General features: G+C 37.2%; 2 protein-coding genes across 2 annotated transcripts in view; one reads left to right on the top strand and one right to left on the bottom strand.

The window, feature by feature from the left end:
- The window catches only part of LOC117337738, a 42,142-nt gene extending 31,753 nt beyond the window's left edge, over positions 1 to 10,389 (bottom strand). The window contains exon 1 of the mRNA XM_033898839.1: positions 9,801 to 10,389. Within this exon, the coding sequence (XP_033754730.1) occupies positions 9,801 to 9,816 (16 nt within the window). The 5' untranslated portion in view covers positions 9,817 to 10,389. The remainder of the gene's footprint in view (positions 1 to 9,800) is intronic.
- Positions 10,390 to 22,454: 12,065 nt separating this feature from the next.
- On the top strand, positions 22,455 to 23,285 carry LOC117338565 (putative uncharacterized protein DDB_G0286901). Its single transcript, XM_033899923.1, has one exon. It carries the CDS (start codon positions 22,455 to 22,457, stop codon positions 23,283 to 23,285), a length of 831 nt encoding a protein of 276 aa, XP_033755814.1.
- The last annotated feature ends 1,112 nt before the right edge of the window (positions 23,286 to 24,397 follow it).

Raw genomic sequence — 24,397 nt, 5'->3', positions numbered from 1 at the left:
ACTAAGGTTCAAAATTATATCACACGTGTGCCGTACTAGCCAATATTTCGCGCAAATATCTGGAAATAGCTTTGATTTTGCTTGCTTTTTTCACCCATGACAAGCATCAGAACTATGTGAAGTATAAATTATATCGTTAGCCAAAATAACAATTTACACAATTACAGTGAGATTCATCGCATAAAGACAGTCAAAGGAGTAGGTACCTATTGATTATTTTATTTATCCCAAAATATCATCCATAATTTTCTGTAATTCTAAAGGTACAATGAAAAGTGAATACATTATCAATATATTAGTCCTTTGATGCAAAATGTAAATCTTCCCTGAGAGATCTTGTTCGAAGAAGTCTCCTTCATTGATAACGAGGGAATCCCCAGGCTTCGTGTGCCCTTATACTATATTGGACCTTTGTCATGTTTTGCTTACCTACAAATTGATGGTGTATGTACACCTCTTATCACAATTATGGTTGTAATGACCAATATATACCAATGTTATACTTAAGCATTGAACTGTTACCAAATGGTAGCATACAGTCAATATGAATACAATTTGGGTGACAGATAAATAGAATGTGACATAAAATATTTATCTGTCACCCAAATTGTATTCATATCGACTGTATACTACCATTTGGTAACAATTCAATGCTTATATTTACATTCATAAAGATTTTTTTATTTAATGTAGATTATGACGCGTTTGAATTTGCCGCTTACCCTATAACTGATGTCATCTAGCTCAAATACCGGAACAGCCAAAATTTCCAGAAGGAATAATATAGTCCCTCGTGTCGTTATTAATAGCAAACACATACAATGGTTTTGCACAAATTTGACTTTATTTTCTATTTCATATACGTTTGTAGATATCGTCAAATTATTCACAATTGCATAATTTCTGATTGTTTAAAATCCAAGCCGTTTTTCGGCGCAATGCTATACGGTTAGCATTTAGAAGTGATGCGGTTTGAACGGGTATTGCACAGGATAAACTCGATTCCTTGGAAACACCTAAGTTTCTATCGACTGGATTTACGTTATTTCAGAAGAATAACAGTTCTTAAATTCTAAATGAAGGTCGTCTTGACAGTAGGTGAAAACGATTCCAAGGATTCATTTGTATTTCGTTCGAAACAGATTCAAGTCTAACCAGTCACATCTTAGCAGACGATTTTCAACTTCACAGGGGCTCGATTTTGTAAGGTAGGCCTTTGACATCAGTGAAAAACCACAAAACTAAAATTCAATTTACATACAAAACCAGATTTTTTTTTATATAAATACTGGACTTTTAATGTTAATGTCGTTTCTTGCATTTCTGAAAAATCGGAAACGAGCCCCTGTGAGTGTGACGACATTGACTTGACAATTTGATAATCCCTAGATAAAGAACGGCGCTTATAGTTAATTTGTGTTGACTACATTTTGTTTTAATTATAAAATATTACTCTCATAACTTGTGAAGTTGCTTTATTATTTTGTTGTGGATTATAAATGCTAGCATTCGAAAGCTCTCCAGGCCGAAAGTAACTGGCGGCCATATGTTTTGACCTGCAACACATGGGGCTGTATTCCTACTTTGACCGAATCACTGTAAATTGTAGTATACAGTCTCATGAATACAATTTGGTTTACTACCGACATATAGGCAAATGCAACACAGAATGTAAATATATGTATATAACTACTGGCAGTTCTTGTATTATGTAGTGTTAATAATGTTGACCTTTTTGTAAGAGTTGTTTTAAGTTTTAATAACTTCATACAAATGTATTCAATAATTTATATATGTACTTGGAAATATATGTTCGCAGTTTATCAGTACAGTAAATTACTCATCTTGCCTATACTTGGTACTGAAAATTATGATAGCTTCTGCCTCTCTCAATTGAATTGTGTTAATCATACAATGGGGAAATCATCCACATGTATGGGGTTTAATTACTTTAGACAATAAACCTTTACCCATGCAAACTTCAGTTACGAAAATGTTTATAAATTCTCGTGATAAACTGGCGTGAGGACCACCAGTATCAAGCCTTAGATGACTTCCATACGAAACCAAGTCTGTCAATGTTGCTCCTAACAATACATTTGTATCGTGCTCCACCTGGAGGCAGTGCCAAGTGCCTCACACATAGAAACGTTTATGTAACCATCAGTGTTTCACCCCAGCGACATGGCAAGCTGTCAGCTACCTTGTCTTGGTAATGAGCAGCGTACTTCCCGCTCCAATGTTGTAGGTGTATTCAGGCCTTTTTTACCGGATTCCCGGTATCATTGGGATGTTATGCTAGCGCCGAGGATAGTACTGTAACGCCATGTTATCTGATAAACAGATAACACATCTTATCGCTCTCGACGAGATCTAATCCAGTGTTAAGAACACAAGATAAGCTGACACCATGTCCATATGGGCGTTACACCGAATGAACTGCCGATCTCCATTACCTAACCTTCATGATATTGTTTTCTAAAGAAATAAACAAGAGTAATAAGGTAAACGACGCGGTTTACCTCGATTATCGAAGTAAAGTATTGCTTTGATGTGATTGGATGGTAATGAGATAAATGTGACAAAATCATTTTGGTACTTGTCAAAAATTAAAAAAAAAAAAAAAAAAACACAAACAAAACATCCAAAAATATTCAATTTAAAGCACAAAAAAACACGAGAAAAATGGGGACATCGCAACGATGATAGTCAATTGACTTTACTTTATTGACTTTATTTTCTAGAAAAGTTTATAATTTCCATTCATATAATACATTACCTCCACGAAGTCATTGTCTGGTATTTAAAAGCCATACTTAAATAAGCTAATTTTGATTTATTAGTAGAATGTGTCTATCCATGTAACTTAAGTAATTATATAAATTATGATGACCGGGAGTACCCTGTAGATCCCGGCCTTAACATTCTCTCCAAACACACTGAGATAGCTTGGTGTTGGGAAAATCTTTCTTGGCAGCACATTCTCGTTTCTTGTTATGTAATGTCAAAACGAGAAGTTATGCGTTGGAACCTGCTGTATTTGTTTTTATAATAATTATTTTTCGACAGCCCCACTGTCAAGTGAGGGGCGTTAGATATGCTCATGATATGCCTGTTGCATATTTGTATTAGTGTTGGGATGTTTGGGCTGTGAGGACTATACTACTAAAGGGTAACGTTTTTACACATACCAGTATCTTACACTCGGCTTGAGTTTTCTTATTTACTTGACTTCTAGAGAATACATAGCAAGAATCAGCTAAAACAATAAACTACCTCCTGTTCATTTAAAGCCCTGACACATTTATTTCACGATACAAAAACGTAACGTTGACAAGTACGTGTGACGGGTATTACTATGGTAACAGAGCTACCGATATATTACGCAATAGTTCGCCTGATTTGGATAATCTGGTTATTATCTTGTTCTGAAAATTCTTGATTTACGTTTAATTCACAAGAACTGAGAATAGTTGGTCTGCTGCTGTTAATAAAGAATTGCCGAGCCAAATTCTAATGATAGAAACGTGAAACAAATAATATATTATTAGTAATTCAATGAGATAAAAATCATAAGTTTCATTTTAGAGACAGTGACCAATTTAGCCTCTGCCACGTAAACACCATTTTTAATATACCTTCCCATAAAATATGTTTTGTTTTGTGTTTTGATAGTTGCACTTCAACACATCTCTAATTATAAATGAATGATTTAGGCCTGTCTAATGTAAATTGGCCTAGTAGTTCTTTTGATGTTCCTCAGCAATGCATAAAGAACAAGCTATAAACATCGGTATTAAAGCATTAAACCCATACCAATATGGTACACGTCAGGTTATCATTTAAATTACGTATAGCTTATCTAATTGGTAGCTTACGTGTACCGATTCATGTTGAAAAAATGGCACTTCTAGGAGTTTTTTTTCGGCACATTCGATTCTGTTCTCTGTAATTGATTTCAGATGAAACGTATTTGGCATGTCTACATTCTCTTATGATGGCACTTCAGGCAGATTGACTTTTAAGATGCTATCATAAAACTCTGAGTAAAATGTTGTGGGCGACCGTTATTTCTCGTGAAATAAGATGTATGAGTCAATACGAGCTAGTATATTTTAAAACAAGGTTGTTGATATCATAACTACGTACGATACAACAACGTTATCGAATACCATATCCTTGTTCGTGTTCCATAAGTATCCTAGAGTTTCAGTGGTATCGACGGTAATATAAGAATCACAGTATCTTGTTATATTTCAATCGTCAGTATAGAATTACGCGTGCTCGACCAGATGTTACACGTGCAGCATGTGCGCTCTATCATAACGTCCCGTCTAGGCTGCTCGTCGATATTTTCTCATTACCGAAAGACAACAGACACAGACACGGAACAGCTAATTATGTGTTTATAACCGCGCCAAGTGATAAATACAACCTGTGGAGTTCAAACTCCGCCATGTTGGATTTGACCGGAAGGTGACCCGCAGTTAATGTTTACGCGACTCTTGTTTAATTTTCATCATAAAGATAAAAACGTGTTGATTTACATCAGCGAAACAGAATGTCAGACCTAATAAAACGCCTCTGTCTGAGAGTTGCATTTTGGACTAAGTAGGCCATTTTCATCAGCATTTTCCAATGCTTACAAAGCGAGTTCAGTAAAACACACAATACCCCAACAATGAATGTCAAAGATAACAAAACCCCCTCACCAGTAATCCCACCTCCTACGTGGATAGCAACCGACAGTGTAATCAAAAGTACTTTAGTTTTGTTTTTGACAGATCCCCGTATTCCTTCCCGTCCGGTTTTATGTTTGACACATCAGGAGTTTACTTCAGCCCTTGCAAACAGATCGCGAGTTTAGCCGATTCTCTGGCCTGACAGATCCTGATTTTAGCATATTTTAACCTAGCTGATCCGGAAATGAGTCCAATGCCGGCATAATCCGGATATTAGTCCAACCCCTGGCTGGTGTTGGGATTAGCGCCATGATAAACCAGGGCACAGGTCTGACTGGTCTCTGGATTAGCTCTTAGAGAAACCAGAGACAAAGTCATGGCAATACATTCTGAGATATATAAATTAAGTACTAAGGACTTGTAGGTGATATTGATCGATCTGAAGTTGAGCGTGTCCTCGGCCTGACAAGGTCCGCGTGGCCATGTCTGATTGAGATACAGTAGTTGTGACAGCTACGTCACGGAAAGAAGACGGAACACGTGATAAAGACAACAGATAACGTCATCTCCGACTTACGTCCTCGTCAGCTTAGACGGACTCGTCAATTTCAATATACCGCACGGATAACGGATCACCGACTCTCTGACGGATCGCAGATAAGGAACAATTTTGCATTGTAAGAAACTGACCCATTTCCTCAGCTCAGCAAAACTTGTTGGGTTATAAATAATAATATTACGGTTCGTGGACGAACACGGTTATACGACTATTTTTTATTCATGTTTTTTTTTCGAAGTTGATAATTAAGATAGATATTTTTCTATATTACCTGGTGATACTTTTCGTTTGTGACCTCACCATTAGGTCTGATATGACAAAGACCAGACCTTATGGTGAGGTCTGATATGACAAAAAAAGGGTCTGATATGACTTCACAAACAGGATATCACATAGAAGAAAGGATTTTTTTCAACAAATTTTGTTAAAAGATCTGTAAGGCAGCATCTATTATGGAGTATACATCACGGTGTACCTCAAGTTATAAAAACGTGGGCCTCATATTTTGAAATTGTTTTGGATAAGATTCCATTTCACCGGAGGTTGATGAAATTAATCGTTTCTCATTTTAGTCGAGCCAGTCAAAATGATACATACACCGAATTCCTTTCTTATATTAAAAGATTCTGTTCGAGAACATCAAGAAGGAAAACTTTATTTTCAGGAAGTCACGATTTCAGCATAGTTAATGAAAAAAATAGATAGCTGGGTTGTCCTTGTACCCTAAAGATGCGTCTCTGACATGACTAAGACCGACAGGAATTGTTTTAATATCGCATCCATCTAGTTACCGTGAGAGATTCATTTGTATTTTATGGATGTAAATTATTTAAATGGCCGAAAACCTACGAAAAATGTCTGTATCTCCCGAGACAGTCACAGCGGGGGTGGGGAGGGGATCGCATTACAATAACAGTTGGTTATCTCGTATACCCTCTCCAACCTCCAAGCGTTGGGGACGAACCTGATACATGTTACTGGAGGTCGTTATCTCCCTCCATTGTGTGGGGAAGAACCCAATACCGTGAACTAGTGGCTGTTATCGTTCGACGTTATACGGTGTACTCCGTTTGTGCCCCCACGTAACGCTCGGTATTTGTACTGTACAATGTCCAGACTTGATTAGATGCAGACGGTAGCTAGGCTAGTCATCCTCATCTCCCCTCATCATCTTCATTATCATCTGGTGCGGTGTACTTCATAAGATGGTTTGCATTGTTCTGCGATACTCCCTCCACCCCAACACACACAACCAACCTCACTGTACTCGCCACCTATATAGCATCCATCAGACAAGGTCTGCCTAACCAAGTAAAATATTAAAATATAAGGTACACGTGTACGTTAATATTGATACCTTGACCACTGTCAACCACGGGTAATGAGAGAAGAAACTGATTATGACGTAATGCTCTACGACCAGGTGATTTTGACGTCAGATCGAACATAAAGAAACCCCTCCTTGTTGTAACACCCTCGATCGTGTTATCGAAATTTTACATTGGTAGCTTGTCCTTGGGATTGGAAAAGGACAAACTCTTTACACTGTCAGTGTGTGACTACAGCTCTACACGAGGCCACTCAAAGAAACTATTAAAAAATCATGTAAAAAGCAGAAAACTACAACTACGTATGTACCACGGTTGTACAGAATTGGAATTCGCTACCTGAATGTGTGGCTTCGTCTGTAAACAACTGTAAAGACAGGTTAAACAAGCATTGGCGAAACCACCCGCGGGAATTCGAACCCTCGTTCAACTAACCTAACACAGCGTGAACACTTGGTGCCCTCAACTGTACATACAATATGCAGTGACTGTACTAAATACAAATGTAACACTACCAGCACATGTATTATGTGTGGATTTTAACCCAGTTTACATTTGTGTCGCTTATGACAAGTATTCTCATAAACTGTGTAGATAATACGCATTAACTGTGGATCACACGTTAATCCTTTAGCGGATTAAAGTCGTTCGTCAACCTGTAACGTTAATGACATAAACCTTGATTAAGGAACAGTCTCAACAGTCAAACTTTTGTGTATATATTCATGTGTTTAACTCTCAAAGTGTAAATACGTTTTTATGATACTGGAATTGCTTGCACAGCCGGAAGGAAGTCGCGAAGGACAAATTCATTTAAGGGAAAATGCCACCATATATCACAGAGGTCATTCAAGACTTCGATTGATGTCAAACGGTGATTTATGTTAAGTCACTCAGTGGAAATTTGTCAAATGATTTGTTTGAGTTGACGTCATGGCAACAGAACTCCAGTAATCTAATATGAAGATAGTCATATTGCAAGTGGATACGTGGTAATTGTACAAGTGGATACGTGGTAATTGTACAAGTGGATACGTGGTAATTGTACAAGTGGATACGTGGTAATTGTACAAGTGGATACGTGGTAATTGTACAAGTGGATACGTGGTAATTGTACAAGTGGATACGTGGTAATTGTACAAGTGGATACGTGGTAATTGCACAAGTGGATACGTGGTAATTGTACAAGAATTTGATTATTTTTGTGAACTTGGTGATATTAAACCGTAAGAGAATCTTTAGTTACGGAATTGAATCCTCTCAAAAAAAAATGAAATTCCGTGCCGTACCCCAACCAAACCCGAGACCAAATACCTGGGAACATTACTATCTATATCATATATACACATTCTAATGCGTGTGACTATCTTCCTCACTTCCTGGCAAAAATACACATGTACATAAAAACGTCATCCCGGGTCAGACTTGGCTTTTTAAGATGCGTTATCCATAAATCTGATAATTTGTGATGTAACGTGAAAGTCAGAGCGGTTTATTTGTTTATGACATAATCCAGCCACTCAGCGGTACACATGTTCTAAGTCAAAACAATCTGTTCACGCCTTACTCCCGTTTTATGTTACACGGCTACACCGCAAAGTGGAACATTTCGTTTGAACATATATTTTGTTTATCTAATTTTGTAATTGCATTATTTCTTACCATATGTATTTACTCTGTACAGAAAACCCGTCTAGGCCAACTTAATGAACCGTCAGGATAGTAGGAATATGGCACCCTTTATTATTAAAAAAATATTAGCATTCAACTATTTTGATAACAACGATGTCAAAAGAAATCGTCTGTCCTGATTGGTGTTGGTGAGGATGAGATGACCCGTTTGATTTGGACAAGTACTCTACTGTTAAAAACTCTCTTTTGGATAAAGATCATTGAAATGACGTTCATGTAAGAATGTACCTGTATTAGTTTGTTAATGTTACTTAATATAGGAAAGACAGTGATAGACATCAGATAAGCTTCAGAAAAACTTAAGTATGAAATAAGACGCTTTGTAAAAAGCTAGCTATGTATACAAATATGTAATATTATATGAAACTGGTATCATGTACAATGTTGTAATTTACTTAATCTGAGCCACTATTGTGTGATCTATAATTACACACAACTGATGGTCTGAAAATATTAATAGCAATTTACGGATATATCAGGATAAATCAGAACGATAGCTAAAACCATGAACATAATGTTCATACACCGGTAACTATCTACAACATGGGACTTTACTTCATTAGATTAATTATACCATACATCGTATATTCCTTCTTGCGTTGAGAAACCGGAGTAGAGAACACTTGTAGTTGTGTGATTCAGCTAAACTATGATGAGAAATATCACCACCCAGGCTCCGACATCCGTCCCTACCCCTACCCCTACAAATCTACTTAGTTTTATGTCCCCTCGCAAAGTTAATGAGCACATTTTTTTCTGCACGGGATGGGTAAATACATGTATGTGCCTTTTTATTTTCTGTATAACCGATAAAAGGGAAATCCCATAAGAGTTATCTGAAGGGTAAAAAACCTAAATAACCTGTTCACCAATTTTAAGAAGCATAAAAATGCTAACTTAGGAGGTTTGATTGTTTGCTTGTAGGAAATTTACACCTTCATATGGGCTACAGAGTGTTCCAGTCTACCACGAAACTGTTTATTGATGATATTGAATATGAGTAAATATTGCGAATGTGAATGGGTGGCATAGAACATCCGCTGGGCAGCTACATGTATATATATTATGGACGGCTTGATGATTAATAAGACGAATGAATCATCGAATGTGTGACTAAAATAAACGATGATGGCCAGAAACTAGACAGACGAAGACCTCGAAGGGAAGGTATGGTAATGATGAGTGATACATACGTTAGTTTTTGCTTACTTTTTGAACTTACACGTCGTTTTATAGTTGACATTTAAGTGTTATGTTTCAGGAAATTACCTGATCGAATGCGCCTCCTCTATTTTCTATTTATCATCCTTCATCTTCTTCTCAATCGCTACAATGTCGCTGTTTTATCTATTATCATTTTTTTCCATCATGGAGAGTATGAATGTATAAACTTGAATTACAAATTGATATGAATAAATGGTTATCTGAGATTGACAACTGCCGTTCGTGTGTACTATTTATCTATAATATCTTAATGGCATACACTATTGCTGGGTATGTAGTAATAAATGGTTCCGGATAATAAAATGTCATACTTACTTGCAAAAATCTGCATCGTCGTGAAGAGATGAGAAATCCAAGAACATGCACACACACTTGTTGTTGCGGAATTATAAATTAGTGATTAGAGATTAATTTCCGTCGTTAAACATAACATATCCATTAAGTTCCGTAGAATTTCATGTCGACATACACATTATTCCAGGTTGAGTTTTTGTTCTGTTATCAAAACTGTAATCCAATAATAAGTTGTTTGATTCACCGCCAAACACTATTCCACAACACAAAATGTCGAAACGAAACCGAAACTAGACGAGATAAAAAGTGACTGACATTTTAAATCTCGCCAAAATAAACACAAGAAAACTTTGACAATCAACTAGTTGTATAGCATTTAAAAAAGTCGGTCGAATGAAAACATTTAACAGCGGAACAAGATAGTGAAGCTAAGGCCCCTCCGACCTAATACCAGGTATTAAACACAAGTAAAGATCCAGAGGATTTCGATTTGAAGTTTCCGTGTTGCATGGGTCACGTATAACTTTACCCCCTCTGATGTGAAAAATGACGAATTCATTAACGAGAGTATCCGGAGGCAGGGTTCACCGTTCCCGGTCCGCTGAGTATACACGCGTGAGACGGGCTGGTACAGCGGCTGACAAGCAGCGGTTGGTCGAGGGGCTGGCCAAGTTGTAATGTGTGTATCTGGGCAGCCAATCAGAAACTACATTGAGGTACATGGCTTATTACTGTGATCAGCGATATGCATGATATATATATGTTTATATATATACTTCGGAGAGTGTACGGAGGTGTCAGAAACTACAATAGGATTAACCGCATGCAGATTACTTCGGACATAGTTAAGGTTGAGAAAAATACACTTTTTTTGAGAAATATACTATAGATTGTGCCCTAACAGCATATTATACTTAGTAAAAGTTGATAAAAGATTGCGGAATACAAATAATATACATGTACTATAAATTGTGCCTTAACAGCATATTATACTTAGTAAAAGTTGATAAAAGATTGCGGAATACAAATAATATACATGTACTATAGATTGTGCCTTAACAGCATATTATACTTAGTAAAAGTTGATAAAAGATTGCGGAATACAAATAATATACTATAGATTGTGCCCTAACAGCATATTATACTAGTAAAAGTTGATAAAAGATTGCGGAATACAAATAATATACTATAGATTATGCCTTAACAGCATATTATACTAGTAAAAGTTGATAAAAGATTGCGGAATACAAATAAAAAAGTAACACATTTTGAGAATTGATGTAGCGATAGGTAATCAGTTATCACACAAATTAAAATCATACTTGTTTAAAGTTTTACCATCATTTCCATTCATCATACTTAAACCACAAAATGTCCACATTATACAACTGAATGGATTATAGCAACACCACTTTCTTGTTACAATGATTACATTTCTCTAACTGTTTACCATAAAAATGCGAATACATTTTGAATAAAATCGGAAATGTCACAGTCGTTGTTTTTAGAGGTTGACAGGTCTAAATATATAATATCAAATTGTCTGTCCGTTTTATCAAACGCATTCAATATCGGTCAGACCGTGTCTTATCCAAAGACACAACAACGACCACCCAGGCCGTGTTCTCAGCTTCCTAAAAACCATCCGGATCTGGAGTTTTATTAGTATTGGTATTAAGGGTGATATTGGTTGGATATAAGCTGTCGTGTTTTAGATATTTTCTTATTTTCGTTTACAAAATCATATTACATGTCCATGGTGTTCCTAAAATCTGGTATATAACACAAAATTGAGCCTAAACCATAGACTACTGATAAATAATCGTCGGATGTCTACATGTATGTAAAACTTACATGTGCTAGAAAATCACCAGCAGTTCAATGGGGGTAATGACACCGAGACTACCTATATATACTACATGTATATATCAATACCAAAGTTATACTGGGAACAAAGCCCCTCACTAATTACACAGATTAAAGGGAAATACAAACATAACATTATTCTTTTTTTAACAATTAGCTTCTTTGAAATCGTTTTCTCTTTTCATTATGTCGCTTCTGAGAAGAGTTTAAAGGCGCAGGAGGCTTTAGGACTAACAAAGTAAAGGAATAAGGGCCCGTCTCAGAGGACGCAGGCCCCTTTCTCACGGTGAGGAGGGATACAGTGGCTGTGGGCTGGGATGGTTTTGTTAGGCCTACTGTGGCTGTGCTTCCTCTGAAGTTACAAGTCAAACAGAATTGATAATGGTCTGTCATGGCCCTCGGCCGATCAGTCAGAACCTATAGGTGCACTGCGGCAATATGTTCCTATAAAGTTATACATTATTATATCATCTCCCGAAATGATTTCTTACAGATCTGTTCTCATACATGTAGTTCGGTACATACGTAGGTATAAAGTATATCATATTTAGTACTACGGACTAAAGACTGCACCAATACATCCCAGCTATCATAAACGGAATCATTTACTGGAATGTCGGGGTCCGCTTTTTACCAGGTCGTGTGTGACAATTCCACCCACTGATAATTACAAAATGTCCTTCTAGATGATATTCATTGTCGATTTTCCAAGCTAATCACTACCAAGAAATTACTTTTAAGATAAAATGATTGTACAAACATAATTTATTCCAGTCTTTGAGAGTTGGGCGTGGAGGATTGAATTTCCTGTTGATAACATCTTTGTTGAGTAATAAGATATCTTAACAGACTGTCGGGAACAAACTCCACTTACCCCTGTCTTTCCTGACAACATGAGTAGGAATAACTTACGAATAAGCTGGTATAAGTAGGGTAGTAGATTCCTGCAGTACAATGTAGTTAACTTTCTATTTCAGCTTCAATATCCTACGTGTAACAGTTGTAACCGTTTGTCAAGGTCCTATAATATAAGACTTCGAAGGTTTTTATAGTGATTTCTGACAATAATCAGATACTGATATTTTGGTCCCTATCCGACAAATAACAAAAAAACACCATTATCCGATAGTAAGCGTTGAAGCCGCATACTCCCAAATAATGTGAAGTTCTAGTTGCACACATGTATTAATGGCAATCCAAGATGCTCACGACCAATGGACTGGACGCTTGACCGGGGGAATCCTTGCGACATCAATGTATAAAAATAACTCGACGCATTTATTTTATCGCGAGATTTGTCACAGATCCGAGAACGGGGCTACAACAACGTACACTACACATAAATTACACACATGACCGTTGTTTACATATCGAGTGTGTACGTGAACTTGCCTATTAATGCTTTCATGGAAGATATTAGCAAAACGATCTTGTAATTACTGATCAATAGAAACATAGATACAACTAAATACTTCATTTTAGCAATATGCATACAACAAAACACTGAAAAAATTCAGATCGGTGAAGTTGACAATGTTCAAGGAAAACGGAACAAGCTAAACTGCAATCCAATAGACGTCCGGCAAAATCGGAATACGAGCCTACTCCTTTTTATTCTCTTGCTAAGTTTCAATTAATGAATTCTTTTCCTAACAAAATCCTGGGGTTTTGCCGATTCCAGACCCTTTTACGTTTCTTTTTGGCAGAATTTGTCTGCGCTTTGGCAGCCCCACGCTTTCGGCGTTCCGCCATTTTGTTTTGACTGATAACACTCCCGTTGCATTGTGATACTTAATTGCATAGAAACTTGGTGGTCTGTCCGACCCAGTTATTGTTTTTTGGGAATTTCCCGTATACTTTCATAAATACACATAATTTGTTAGGTATATATCAAGCCTGAAAAATGGAAAGAGGTCAAAATGTAAACATTTATATATTTTTTTTCTTTGGAAGTATGGCCTTAAAAATCACGACAAGAACCTGCGAAGTCCTGTATAAACGGACAAGGGTTTGTCACAAATAACAAGATCACTGCAGCAGATTCCGACCGCTGAAGGAAAAACTTTACAGCAGACGTTTTATAGAACTACAAGTTGATGAAGTCGTAGTGCAAGTTACATGGTCACATCCGGATGTCATTGGAAGCTAATACTGTTTCGTATGCGATATGATGTTGGACGTGGTCAATAGACCTTGATATTCCTCAGAATTAAGATTTTATTCATCAACCAGACACGCTAATTACGCGAAACGAGAGACCGTTGTACAGGGTAAGTATTGGATATTAATAGTCAAGCTTTCTCCTCAAATTGATACTTGGAAATTTGCAATAATACTCTAGAGTGAATTTCTAAGTTAATTGTAGTATTTGAACATTGTTATTTGTAAAGATAATTGTATTTATCTCTAACTTCGTAAATACGTTCAACGAAATATTTCTCCAAAAATAAATGCATATTTGAATATCTAATTAAGTTGCTCACGAAATGAATTTAGTGTGTATCGTTCTTATAACCGTTTTAGTAGATTGTAACTACTTTTTATCCGCTGTATATGTTTTTTGAACATTCAATGTCTAATCCATGCGTGAATTGTTGACGACAGATTTTACATAGCTGGTAGCTCCATTGTCACTAACTCGGTTAGCTTGGGGTTCCATTGTCACTAACCCGGTTAGTTAGGGGTCCATGGTCACTCACCCGGTAAGTGGCGGTTCCATGGTCACTAATCTGGTTAGTTAGTGGTTCCATGGTCACTCACTCGGTTAGGGGGGGGGGTTCCATTGTCATAATACGGATAGCTGGGGTTCCATTGTCCCTAAACCGGTTAGTGGGGGTTCCATTGTCACTAATCTGGTTAGGTGGGGGTTCCATTGTCATTAATCTGGTTAGTTGGGGGTTCCATTGTCACTCACCCGGTTAGTGGCGGTTCTATGGTCACTAAATCGGTTAGGTGGGGGTTCCATTGTCACTAATCTGGTTAGTTGGGGGTTCAATTTGTCACTCACCCGGTTCTCATTCTGATGACATAACTGAAATGGATTTAACCAAATATTGGCATGGCGGTTGTCGTCGATTACACAGAAGTTTAAGAAGAGCCGGTGCAACTTTTGAATATTGACCGCTGAAAATTGACTGTAAAACCCCAGCTTCATCGATCTACTCCATTTGACATAAAATACATGGGTTCTCTATCCCTGTAAGCGCCCTCTCTGGAGTAGGTATTGTAACTATGGACATGTAGAGATCTGTTTTCTACATTGATTATGAGACCAGCTGCATATATCACATAAAGAGCAATGACCATTCTCCACTTGGCGATTTAGGTCGATGTGATCTTCTTGGCGATTTGGTCGATGTGATCTTCTTGGCGATTTGGTCGATGTGATCTACTTGGGGACGCCAGTATAAATATGTACCGCACAAGCCCATGAATTACTTTCACACCATTCTGAATGTTGCATGTCGTATGCCGAGCTACACGACATTCAAAAGTTCCCTCGTTGGCTGGTGAAAACATATTGATCATGTTTCATGTAAATGAAATCTATAAATAAACAACTCATCGCTTGACCTAAACATTGACTTAGTGCCTTTGACATTTGGTGTGGTCAATTCTGCCATATAAATCGGGTCGACTGGGCGGGTTTAAGTAACGAAATGGTAAACCATTTGTAATGGGGTCAGTTTTCAACGGGGTCCATATTCCACGGGTCTAAGTGAAGAATGCTCTGATGGTTCAATTTCCAACGGCATTCAGGTTTAATAATCGACGTTGAAAACTGACCCAGGGTCAATTTTCATCGAGGGTCCATTTTCAACATTACACAAATGACCCATCTTGAAAAAATTAGCATTGCACGAGAAATCGAGGTACATTGTACATCAGAACTATTTCGTCTTATTGCCAAAATATATCTGATATAAATCGTATTATTTCATTTTTTTCTGTAAATTCTAATTTGAAATCTATGACGTCATGACCTTGACTACGATTTGTTGACATCTCAGTAATGGTGTTTTAGTTTACTAGTACCTTATTAACACGTAGATACATAATGGCTTTAATGAAATTATTTACAGCGATAAAATATGTCATAAAAGAACAATTGGAATAAAATATGTATGATTGCTGTAGTTTTGTACCACTTAAATACTAGTTTATATACTACAGACATGTAGTTCGGTAAATAACGGAGACTAGAACATAAAGTAACATTGCAGTCCACTATCTGTATCAGAACCGTGGTTTGGAAGTAAATTCTGATCTCCCACCCACACAACCAGTCATCATCATTGGGTAGGTCGCCAAAACTATCTTCCCTTTAACAAGAAAAGATAATATAAACAAATAAGCGTTCAAGGTAAGTCGCGCGCGAGAATACCTTTTTTATTGCAAAGTACAATTAATTAAAAAATCGCATTTGAATTGACTGATGACTGAATGCCTCATTTCCGCGATAATCAATCTAGAATAAGCCTTTAATACACCTTAATATTCTTATCCCGATGCTAAAGATTATATATAAATGTAATTATTGTGGAAGTCTGGAATTTAATAGAACAACGTTTCTACAAAAATAGTAATAGAACAAATTAGTTCTGACGGAGACAACCATCTTAAACTGACAAACTGAACACAAAACATTAGGCAGTTTCCAGGTATTACTGGAGGAGGTATTAAACCACCTCCGCTCTAACATCCTATAAGTAAATATGATTTCAGAGCTAAACTATGCTGATAAGTGACGTACACTTGTCTAATTTAATCCAGATGGATTTAACTCTTCCATATGAAAATGTATTTCAATTATATTCTGGGCACAGATTGTGTGCTATATTAGCGGGAGTGACTTGTGTTTCTCCCCCAAGACTGAAATTCGACTTACAACAAATCCCGTCTTATTGTGGGAGCTAGCTATCGTACTGGGCTCGGTCGTACATTGGCGCGGTAGTGATATAGCATTACTACAAACACAGCGCGATATAGTTATCGAGGAAATCCACGTGAATGAAAACGGTTTTTAAGCATCTTCCGTAAATTCCATACAAGAACCTTTCGGTGTCCCATTTGGCAGCCTCCCCTAATGGTGTGCTCTAACTCCGTTCTTGATTCAAGCACACCCCACTCCTTTGTATAGGAATTTGCTGACATTCGGATGAGGACCTTCGAAATGTGACAGGTTCTCATCATGAATACAAGTGGGCGATCTATTTAGTTATATGTACGTGTAATAAAAGATTATAAAACTCTTCAGAGTAACACCTAGAGGAATACCTGTCTTTACGATGGAAGTATGAGGTATCATTAGCTTTCCTGCATGTTTTCATCTCCCTGAATGCTTTCCATTGAATCCTGTTTAATTTTCAATTAATGTAAAACACTATACTCTCATGTCAATTTAAATTCAGAAAGTAAGGTTTTCTACCTTTAAGACTACTGAAATCTGGAGGAGGTTAAGATATTGTTTCACATATACATTTAGACAGTATTAAAATTAAACCCGCCGACTTGGCCTACAGCCAGTCATAGTTTTCTTTTTATGCATACACAAAGACTCATGACCTATATTCCATGTATCTTTAAATTATAAGCGTCTGGTTTCAATTATTTAAAAATTGTCATAATTTCAACCTGTTTTGTATCGTTGAGTTTAATAGTGTTACGGCACAGTGACGCTGACAGGCCTCATGTTGGCTTTCGACACCCCTCTGGAATGTAGGACGGCGGGCATAACACAGCTAGTGTGGGTTAAAGAAAGCGCATTGGTGATGCAGATTTACTAAGTGTAAAAATCAGGGTTTACAGACTTTGATGGACAGGAATGGAAATAAATGTGAATCATCAGGGAAGATAATAGGATCTAGAAATAAAGATTTAATAGAAAACAGAGATTATTAATGCGGCCATGGATATCGACTTATGGTTATCTTCAAGACGTTCAAATAGCAACAGGTACCGGTACAATAACGAGAAAACAACAACAACAAAAAAACATTAGAAACAGTAGTTTAAACAGTTTGTTGTCTTCATTGTTTTTGTATACTAAACCTTTTGATTTAAACATCGTGTTAATAAAAGTGAGTAGTATAAGTACATTAACAAGTGATCGGGTCTATTGGGACGCGGCGAGATAACTTTCGCTTTTAGATCAGAATAAATCTGGTTAACAAAACTAAGACTACAGGAAATCGCCAAAGACGGGTTCTTTCACATGTCATTCCCAAGCTTCTGTGAGAAGCTTCCGATTACGAATTATGAACAAAGAAAATTATAACTATTTCAAAGGGAGGTAATTCTGCCGCCCCGTTGGAGAACATAAATAAGAAATATTTGCGCCGTTATCGTTGAGAGTGAGGCCCAATATATATGTTGTCGCATATACGTTAATTACTGTTCCTCTGGTGTCGCTTTATGTCTTCCGTTATCGTACTATCGTACATGTCTATACAGCCCAGTCTCTTATCGCACTGCTGTCACTCAAATTACGAAATACACACAGCCCAAATTCACGTGTTACGAAAAACCATATACAGGAACCTCAGACACTGGCTGGAGGGGATAGCACATCCGGTGATTTCTCCGGGGGAATTACACCAACTAAATAGTTTAACTTAATGGCAAACATTCTGTTTCGATTATGATCCATTCTGTATTAAAATCGTTATATTTCATAAATTCAGTTTCAATTAGCTAACAGTTTTGATTATGAGTGAAATCTGACTAAGCCAACAAAGTTTCGGGAACAACATATTGATCATAAGACCGGAATTTGACATAGAATATTTGTCTTGTTAGGCATTTTTAGAAACCACACCTGCAGGTTTGAGGAATGAGAAAAGAATCTATTTGCTGTTACTGAGTGCGGATGAAAGGCCAATAATGTGGGGGTCTCTAAGGAATAATTATTGAGTATGCTTTTGCAGTTACGAAAAAAAAAAAAATAAATAACAAAAAAATAACAAAAAAAAAATCGATGAAATATATAGTCATTAGAAATAAAATTATCATGCAATATATTCTCGAATGTAACTTTATGTTGATGCAACTGCGGCAACGTTTGTTCACTCAACAGTACGCTACTACTGTACAACAAAGATGTATCTACCTCAAATGAGGGAGACACTCTCAGTATTAAAACAAGAACATAAACCATATTCTCCCTCGGAGTGGTAATAATACGCTACTGATTTGCACCCCCCGCCCTCCCCCCCCCCCCCCCCCCCCCCCCCTTTTTTTTTTTTACAATTATTTTAGTTGTAGTTCACAAAATCATCTTTTGTGCAAGAAAGACGAACAATAATCATGGTTCTAATTAGCGGCAATGCATTCAAACATTCTTAATAAACATTGTTTTTCCTGGCACCTATCATCCCTGTCGTACGTTTATTAGTCATTGTTCCACCTGGCAGAAGACACTGATTTTTCAGATTAACGATTAATCGTGCTGTGTCACCCCATTGTACTCAGAGGTACGATAGTCACCTGGCTCTAGGTTCAAATATTGTCGGTACGTCTCCGTGTGGGGGATCGCGTCTGATTGCTGTAGATACACACGTTCTCGATCCCAGATACTATCAGGTATACCAGTCATCCTACACAGCTGTGGATACCACAATACACCATCTGAGGGTACCTGTACCTGTACCTGCCGATACGAACGCGCTGTACTTCAGCTAGAAGAGACAACAACACTAATTCCTACTGACAGTTTTACGTTACACGGCAGAATCAAGACGACCCCTAGATGTTGGTAAGCCGAGTGCGTACATACATAGCCAGCCTTTAGTCTAAATGCTTCTGAAGCTGGCAAAAACATGGATGTGTTGTACATTGACTTAATTTGAAATAAAAATTGCTTCTCTTGCATTTATTTTGTTAAGATTCTCCATGAAGTTTTCTCCACAATTATCTCGCCTGGTATTCAGAATAGAATAATGTCAGCCGTAACATCCTTTAATGATGACATGAAATATTCTAGAGCGAATAATGTGGACTTTTGCAAATCTTGGACTTTCTTCTGTTTGGTTAGGTGACGACGACGGACGGTATAGTTAGTATAATAATGGTCTTGGTGTCCCTAACTTAAAATTGTCCGTATGACAACATTACCTGAGTTACGGAACTCTCCTCAAATTCTGTCATGTTTCCTTATGGAAACTTTAAAGTTAAAAAGTAATAATGATGAAACTGGGGTCCAATAAAAGAATATATGTGTCATGTGGTCGCGATTATCGTTGATGTCACGTCTTGTTACACCATATCCACGAGTGCATACTATATATACACCATGCATATGTCGTGCTTAGATATATCGGTACTTACGTCGAGACAGATTCCGTAAGAAGGGCTTGACATCTCCACTATATACATAGAGGTTAGGGCGTGTAGCACGACTACATCGAATTCCAATAAGGTGCAAAGACTGGCATTCTCTAGAAGTACTGGTATGGTATACTTGTTTTGTATTACCCAAATGATACTTCCAATGTGAATTTTCTTCCAACCTTTCAATTAGATTAGGTAATGTATAAACAGATTTCTTGAGAGCACGGCATCAATATGACATTGTGGGTTGTTGGGAAAGGCGCACGTCTGCGAAGAAAACATGTAATAGAGTAAAAGTCATATGTGCTTTGTTGGATTGTTTGCTAGGGAATTTTTTGCTATGTCGGAATATCTTTGGGTACTATGTCGGAATTGCTTTGCGTACTATGTTGGAATTACCTCATATGTTCAAATGACCTTCCAAATACCGCGAAGTATCATTTTATACATTTTGTATATTGCACACCTTCAATATTAGTTAATTTAATTTACATATTCATTTTAGGATTTCATACACAAACAACTAGTTTTATCCCAAACTACATTGATTTTGGCGACTTTTCAACGATTTTCTGTCACTGTCTTACAAATCCATTGTTCATCATTCACATACCGTCTTCCACTGAGTCAAATACTTAGAACCGAGATTGAATTGGACTGCCGCGCTAAATAATGTAAAATTTATTGCGCAATAGAAAAAAAATGCTTATTAACTGTTAATGTTTGCAGAAAAGGACGTAGGTTTAACATTTTTACGACTTATATAATAACGGAAAATTAGCAAATTATTATTTCGGTGAAATCTTACAAGTCCCGCTTTGTATGTACGAAATCATTATTGATTTGGTAACATAGGTGGAGTCGTTTGTGGCAATATTTCATTTTTGAAGCGCATTCTTCATTCTTTATTAGATGGCTTTTGTAGCCTGAACATTTCTGGTGTAATCGTTCTTTATTTTTTCTGACAACACATTGCGAAGTTCTGCTTGAAGCCAAGGGTAGCGAACCTTTTTAGTTTCAATAAATCAGCACAAATCAATGGCTGCCGTAACAATAATCAGCGGATGTTACCGACGGGAGGCAAACGTATCAGCAAATCACAGCAGGTTACACAACGTGACGCGAGATACCACGAGATGTTATTCATAACGTTTTACTATTTATCTCCTTCAGAATGCAAGATGATATCACTCGCCAATTTATTAATGCTGAGTACCACTGATGTTGCCCTCTAAAGCCAGGCAGATTTGTAGAAGGCGTTTATCAGGCTCTAAAATATTGCTCCTAACCATTAATTAAGCCATTTTAGATATTGCCAACAGCGGTACGTTTTTATAAAAGTTAGAAAACGTTTAAAATGTGTGAGTGTTGTCGTCACTAAACTCAATTACAGCAGCCAAAATAAGCTTAAATTTAATCACGCTATATACACAGGAACTGATTTAGTCTATTTTGCCAGCTGGTGTCTCGGGTTAATTCAATGCCCTAGCTGTGAATGTTTTGTATTCTATGGTTGTTTCAATATAAATTCGGAGCACTTTGGTCAAAGCTACTTATATATCATGTACTCCGCCAATAGGTACGAATGCTACTGAGGTTCCCATGTACTTTTAATATGACGATTAACGTCCAATTATCGTAAAACATCATGCATTAACGTCGACGTCTTCTGTTAGACAAGTTATTTTATAAAGTTTAGAATTAGAGGAGGAATAAAACTCAGACACATCAGTTGGTGTGTACAATCCAACCATCTTACTAGGTATCAACGCCATGCAATGAAAACCAAACAACATTCAATCAAAGAACATCCAACCACTAAAACAAATCTTCAGATTACTCAAACAGAACGAACAAAGAATCGGCACACGATCACGACAGCAAATATCAATTGTAATCAACAAAACTGCGAACTAAACATAGAACAACCAAGTCAACACTGCAGAATGATATCAAACAAAGTACAGCGTCCCAACGAGGAACAGACAACGACGCGAATTACAGAAACAATTAACAAACATCAGTTAACACTCTAAACAGTGAACAAACACTCAATATACTAATAATTAAGAAGCATCAGTTAACACTCTAAACAGTGAACAAACACTAAACAAACCAACAATTAACAAACATCAGTTAACACTCTAAACAGTGAACAAACACTCAACATACTAATAATTAACAAACATCAGTTAACACTCTAAACAGTGAACAAACACTCAACATACTAATAATTAACAAACATCCAACACCACCAACAATGAACAAACAACAGTCAACCCACCTAACAATGAACAACTGATGCTCAACACACCTCACAATGAACAAGTTACACTCAACACCCCTCACAATGAACAACTAACACTCAACGCCCCTCACAATGAACAACTAACACTCAACACATCTAACGATGAACAAGTTACAATAAAAACACCTTTATATGAACAAAAGACATTCAACTCACCTTAATATGAACAACTGATGCTCAACACACCTCACAATGAACAACTAACACTCAACACACCTCACAATGAACTAACACTCAACACACCTCACAATGGACTAACACTCAACACACCTCACAATGAACTAACACTCAACACACCTAACTATGAACTGACACTCAACACACCTAACAATGAACAACTGATACTCAACACATCTAACAATGAACAACTAACACTCAACACCCCTCACAATGAACTAACACTCAACACACCTCACAATGGACTAACACTCAACACACCTCACAATGAACTAACACTCAACACACCTCACAATGAACTAACACTCAACACACCTCACAATGAACTAACACTTAACACATCTAACAATGAACTAACACTCAACACATCTAACAATGGACTAACACGCAACACACCTCACAATGAACTAACACTCAACACACCTCACAATGAACTTACACTCAACACACCTCACAATGAACTAACAGTCAACCCACCTCACAATGAACTAACACTCAACACACCTCACAATGAACTAACACTCAACACACCTCACAATGAACTAACACTCAACACATCTAACAATGAACTAACACTCAACACACCTCACAATGAACTAACACTCAACACACCTCACAATGGACAACTAACACTCAACACATCTAACAATGAACTAACACTCAACACACCTCACAATGAACTAACACTCAACACACCTAACAATGAACTAACACTCAACACACCTCACAATGGACAACTAACACTCAACACATCTAACAATGGACAAACACTCAACACACCTCACCATGAACAACTGACACTCACACACATAACAATGGACAACTAACACTCAACACATCTAACAATGGACTAACACTCAACACACCTCACAATGGACAACTAACACTCAACACATCTAACAATGAACTAACACTCAACACACCTCACAATGAACTGACACTCAACACACCTAACAATGAACTAACACTCAACACACCTAACAATGGCTAACACTCAACACACCTAACAATGAACTAACACTCAACACACCTAACAATGAACTAACACTCAACACACCTCACCATGAACAACTGACACTTAACACACCTAACAATGGACAACTAACACTCAACACATCTAACAATGAACTAACACTCAACACACCTCACAATGAACTAACACTCAACACACCTAACAATGGACAAGTAACACTTAACACCAATAAGAGAGTGAAACGAAAACGTAAAAAAATCAGTAATACCCAAAACTCAACGCCCTAAACAATGATGAAACAACATTCTACATGGCATAAAACAAATAGGAAACAGTTAACAAAGAGTACTTCACGCCCAAACAATGGACAAGCAACTCCTCTTCAAATCCAAACAATAAGCATACAACTACTCACATTCGAATAATGAACAAACAACTGCCAACACGGAAAATAATGAACAAACAACTCCTCATACCCAAACAATGGACAAACAACTCCCATACCCAAACAATGAAAAAACAACTCCTCACACCCAAACAATGAACAAACACCTCCTCACACCCAAACAATGGACAAACAACTCCTCACACCCAAACAATGAACAAACACCTCCTCACACCCAAACAATGGACAAACAACTCCTCAGACCCAAACAATGAACAAACAACTCCTCATACGCAAACAATGGACAAACAACTCCTCATACCCAAACAATGAACAAACAACTCCTCACACCCAAACAATGGACAAACAACTCCTCAGACCCAAACAATGAACAAACAACTCCTCAGACCCAAACAATGAACAAACAACTCCTCATACCCAAACAATGAACAAACACCTCCTCATACCCAAACAATGAACAAACAACTCCTCACACCCAAACAATGGACAAACAACTCCTCATACCCAAACAATGGACAAACAACTCCTCAGACCCAAACAATGAACAAACAACTCCTCAT

This window comes from Pecten maximus, chromosome 11, assembly GCF_902652985.1.
Source record: "Pecten maximus chromosome 11, xPecMax1.1, whole genome shotgun sequence".
In the NCBI taxonomy this organism is placed as follows: domain Eukaryota; kingdom Metazoa; phylum Mollusca; class Bivalvia; order Pectinida; family Pectinidae; genus Pecten; species Pecten maximus.
The sequence above is the reverse complement of the archived record's forward strand: the minus strand, read 5'-3'. Positions and strand labels throughout refer to the sequence as shown.

Bases quoted from the DNA above. Each gene is read 5' to 3' on its own strand.
- LOC117338565 (XM_033899923.1), top strand. From the start codon at position 22,455: ATGCTCAACACACCTCACAATGAACAACTAACACTCAACACACCTCAC.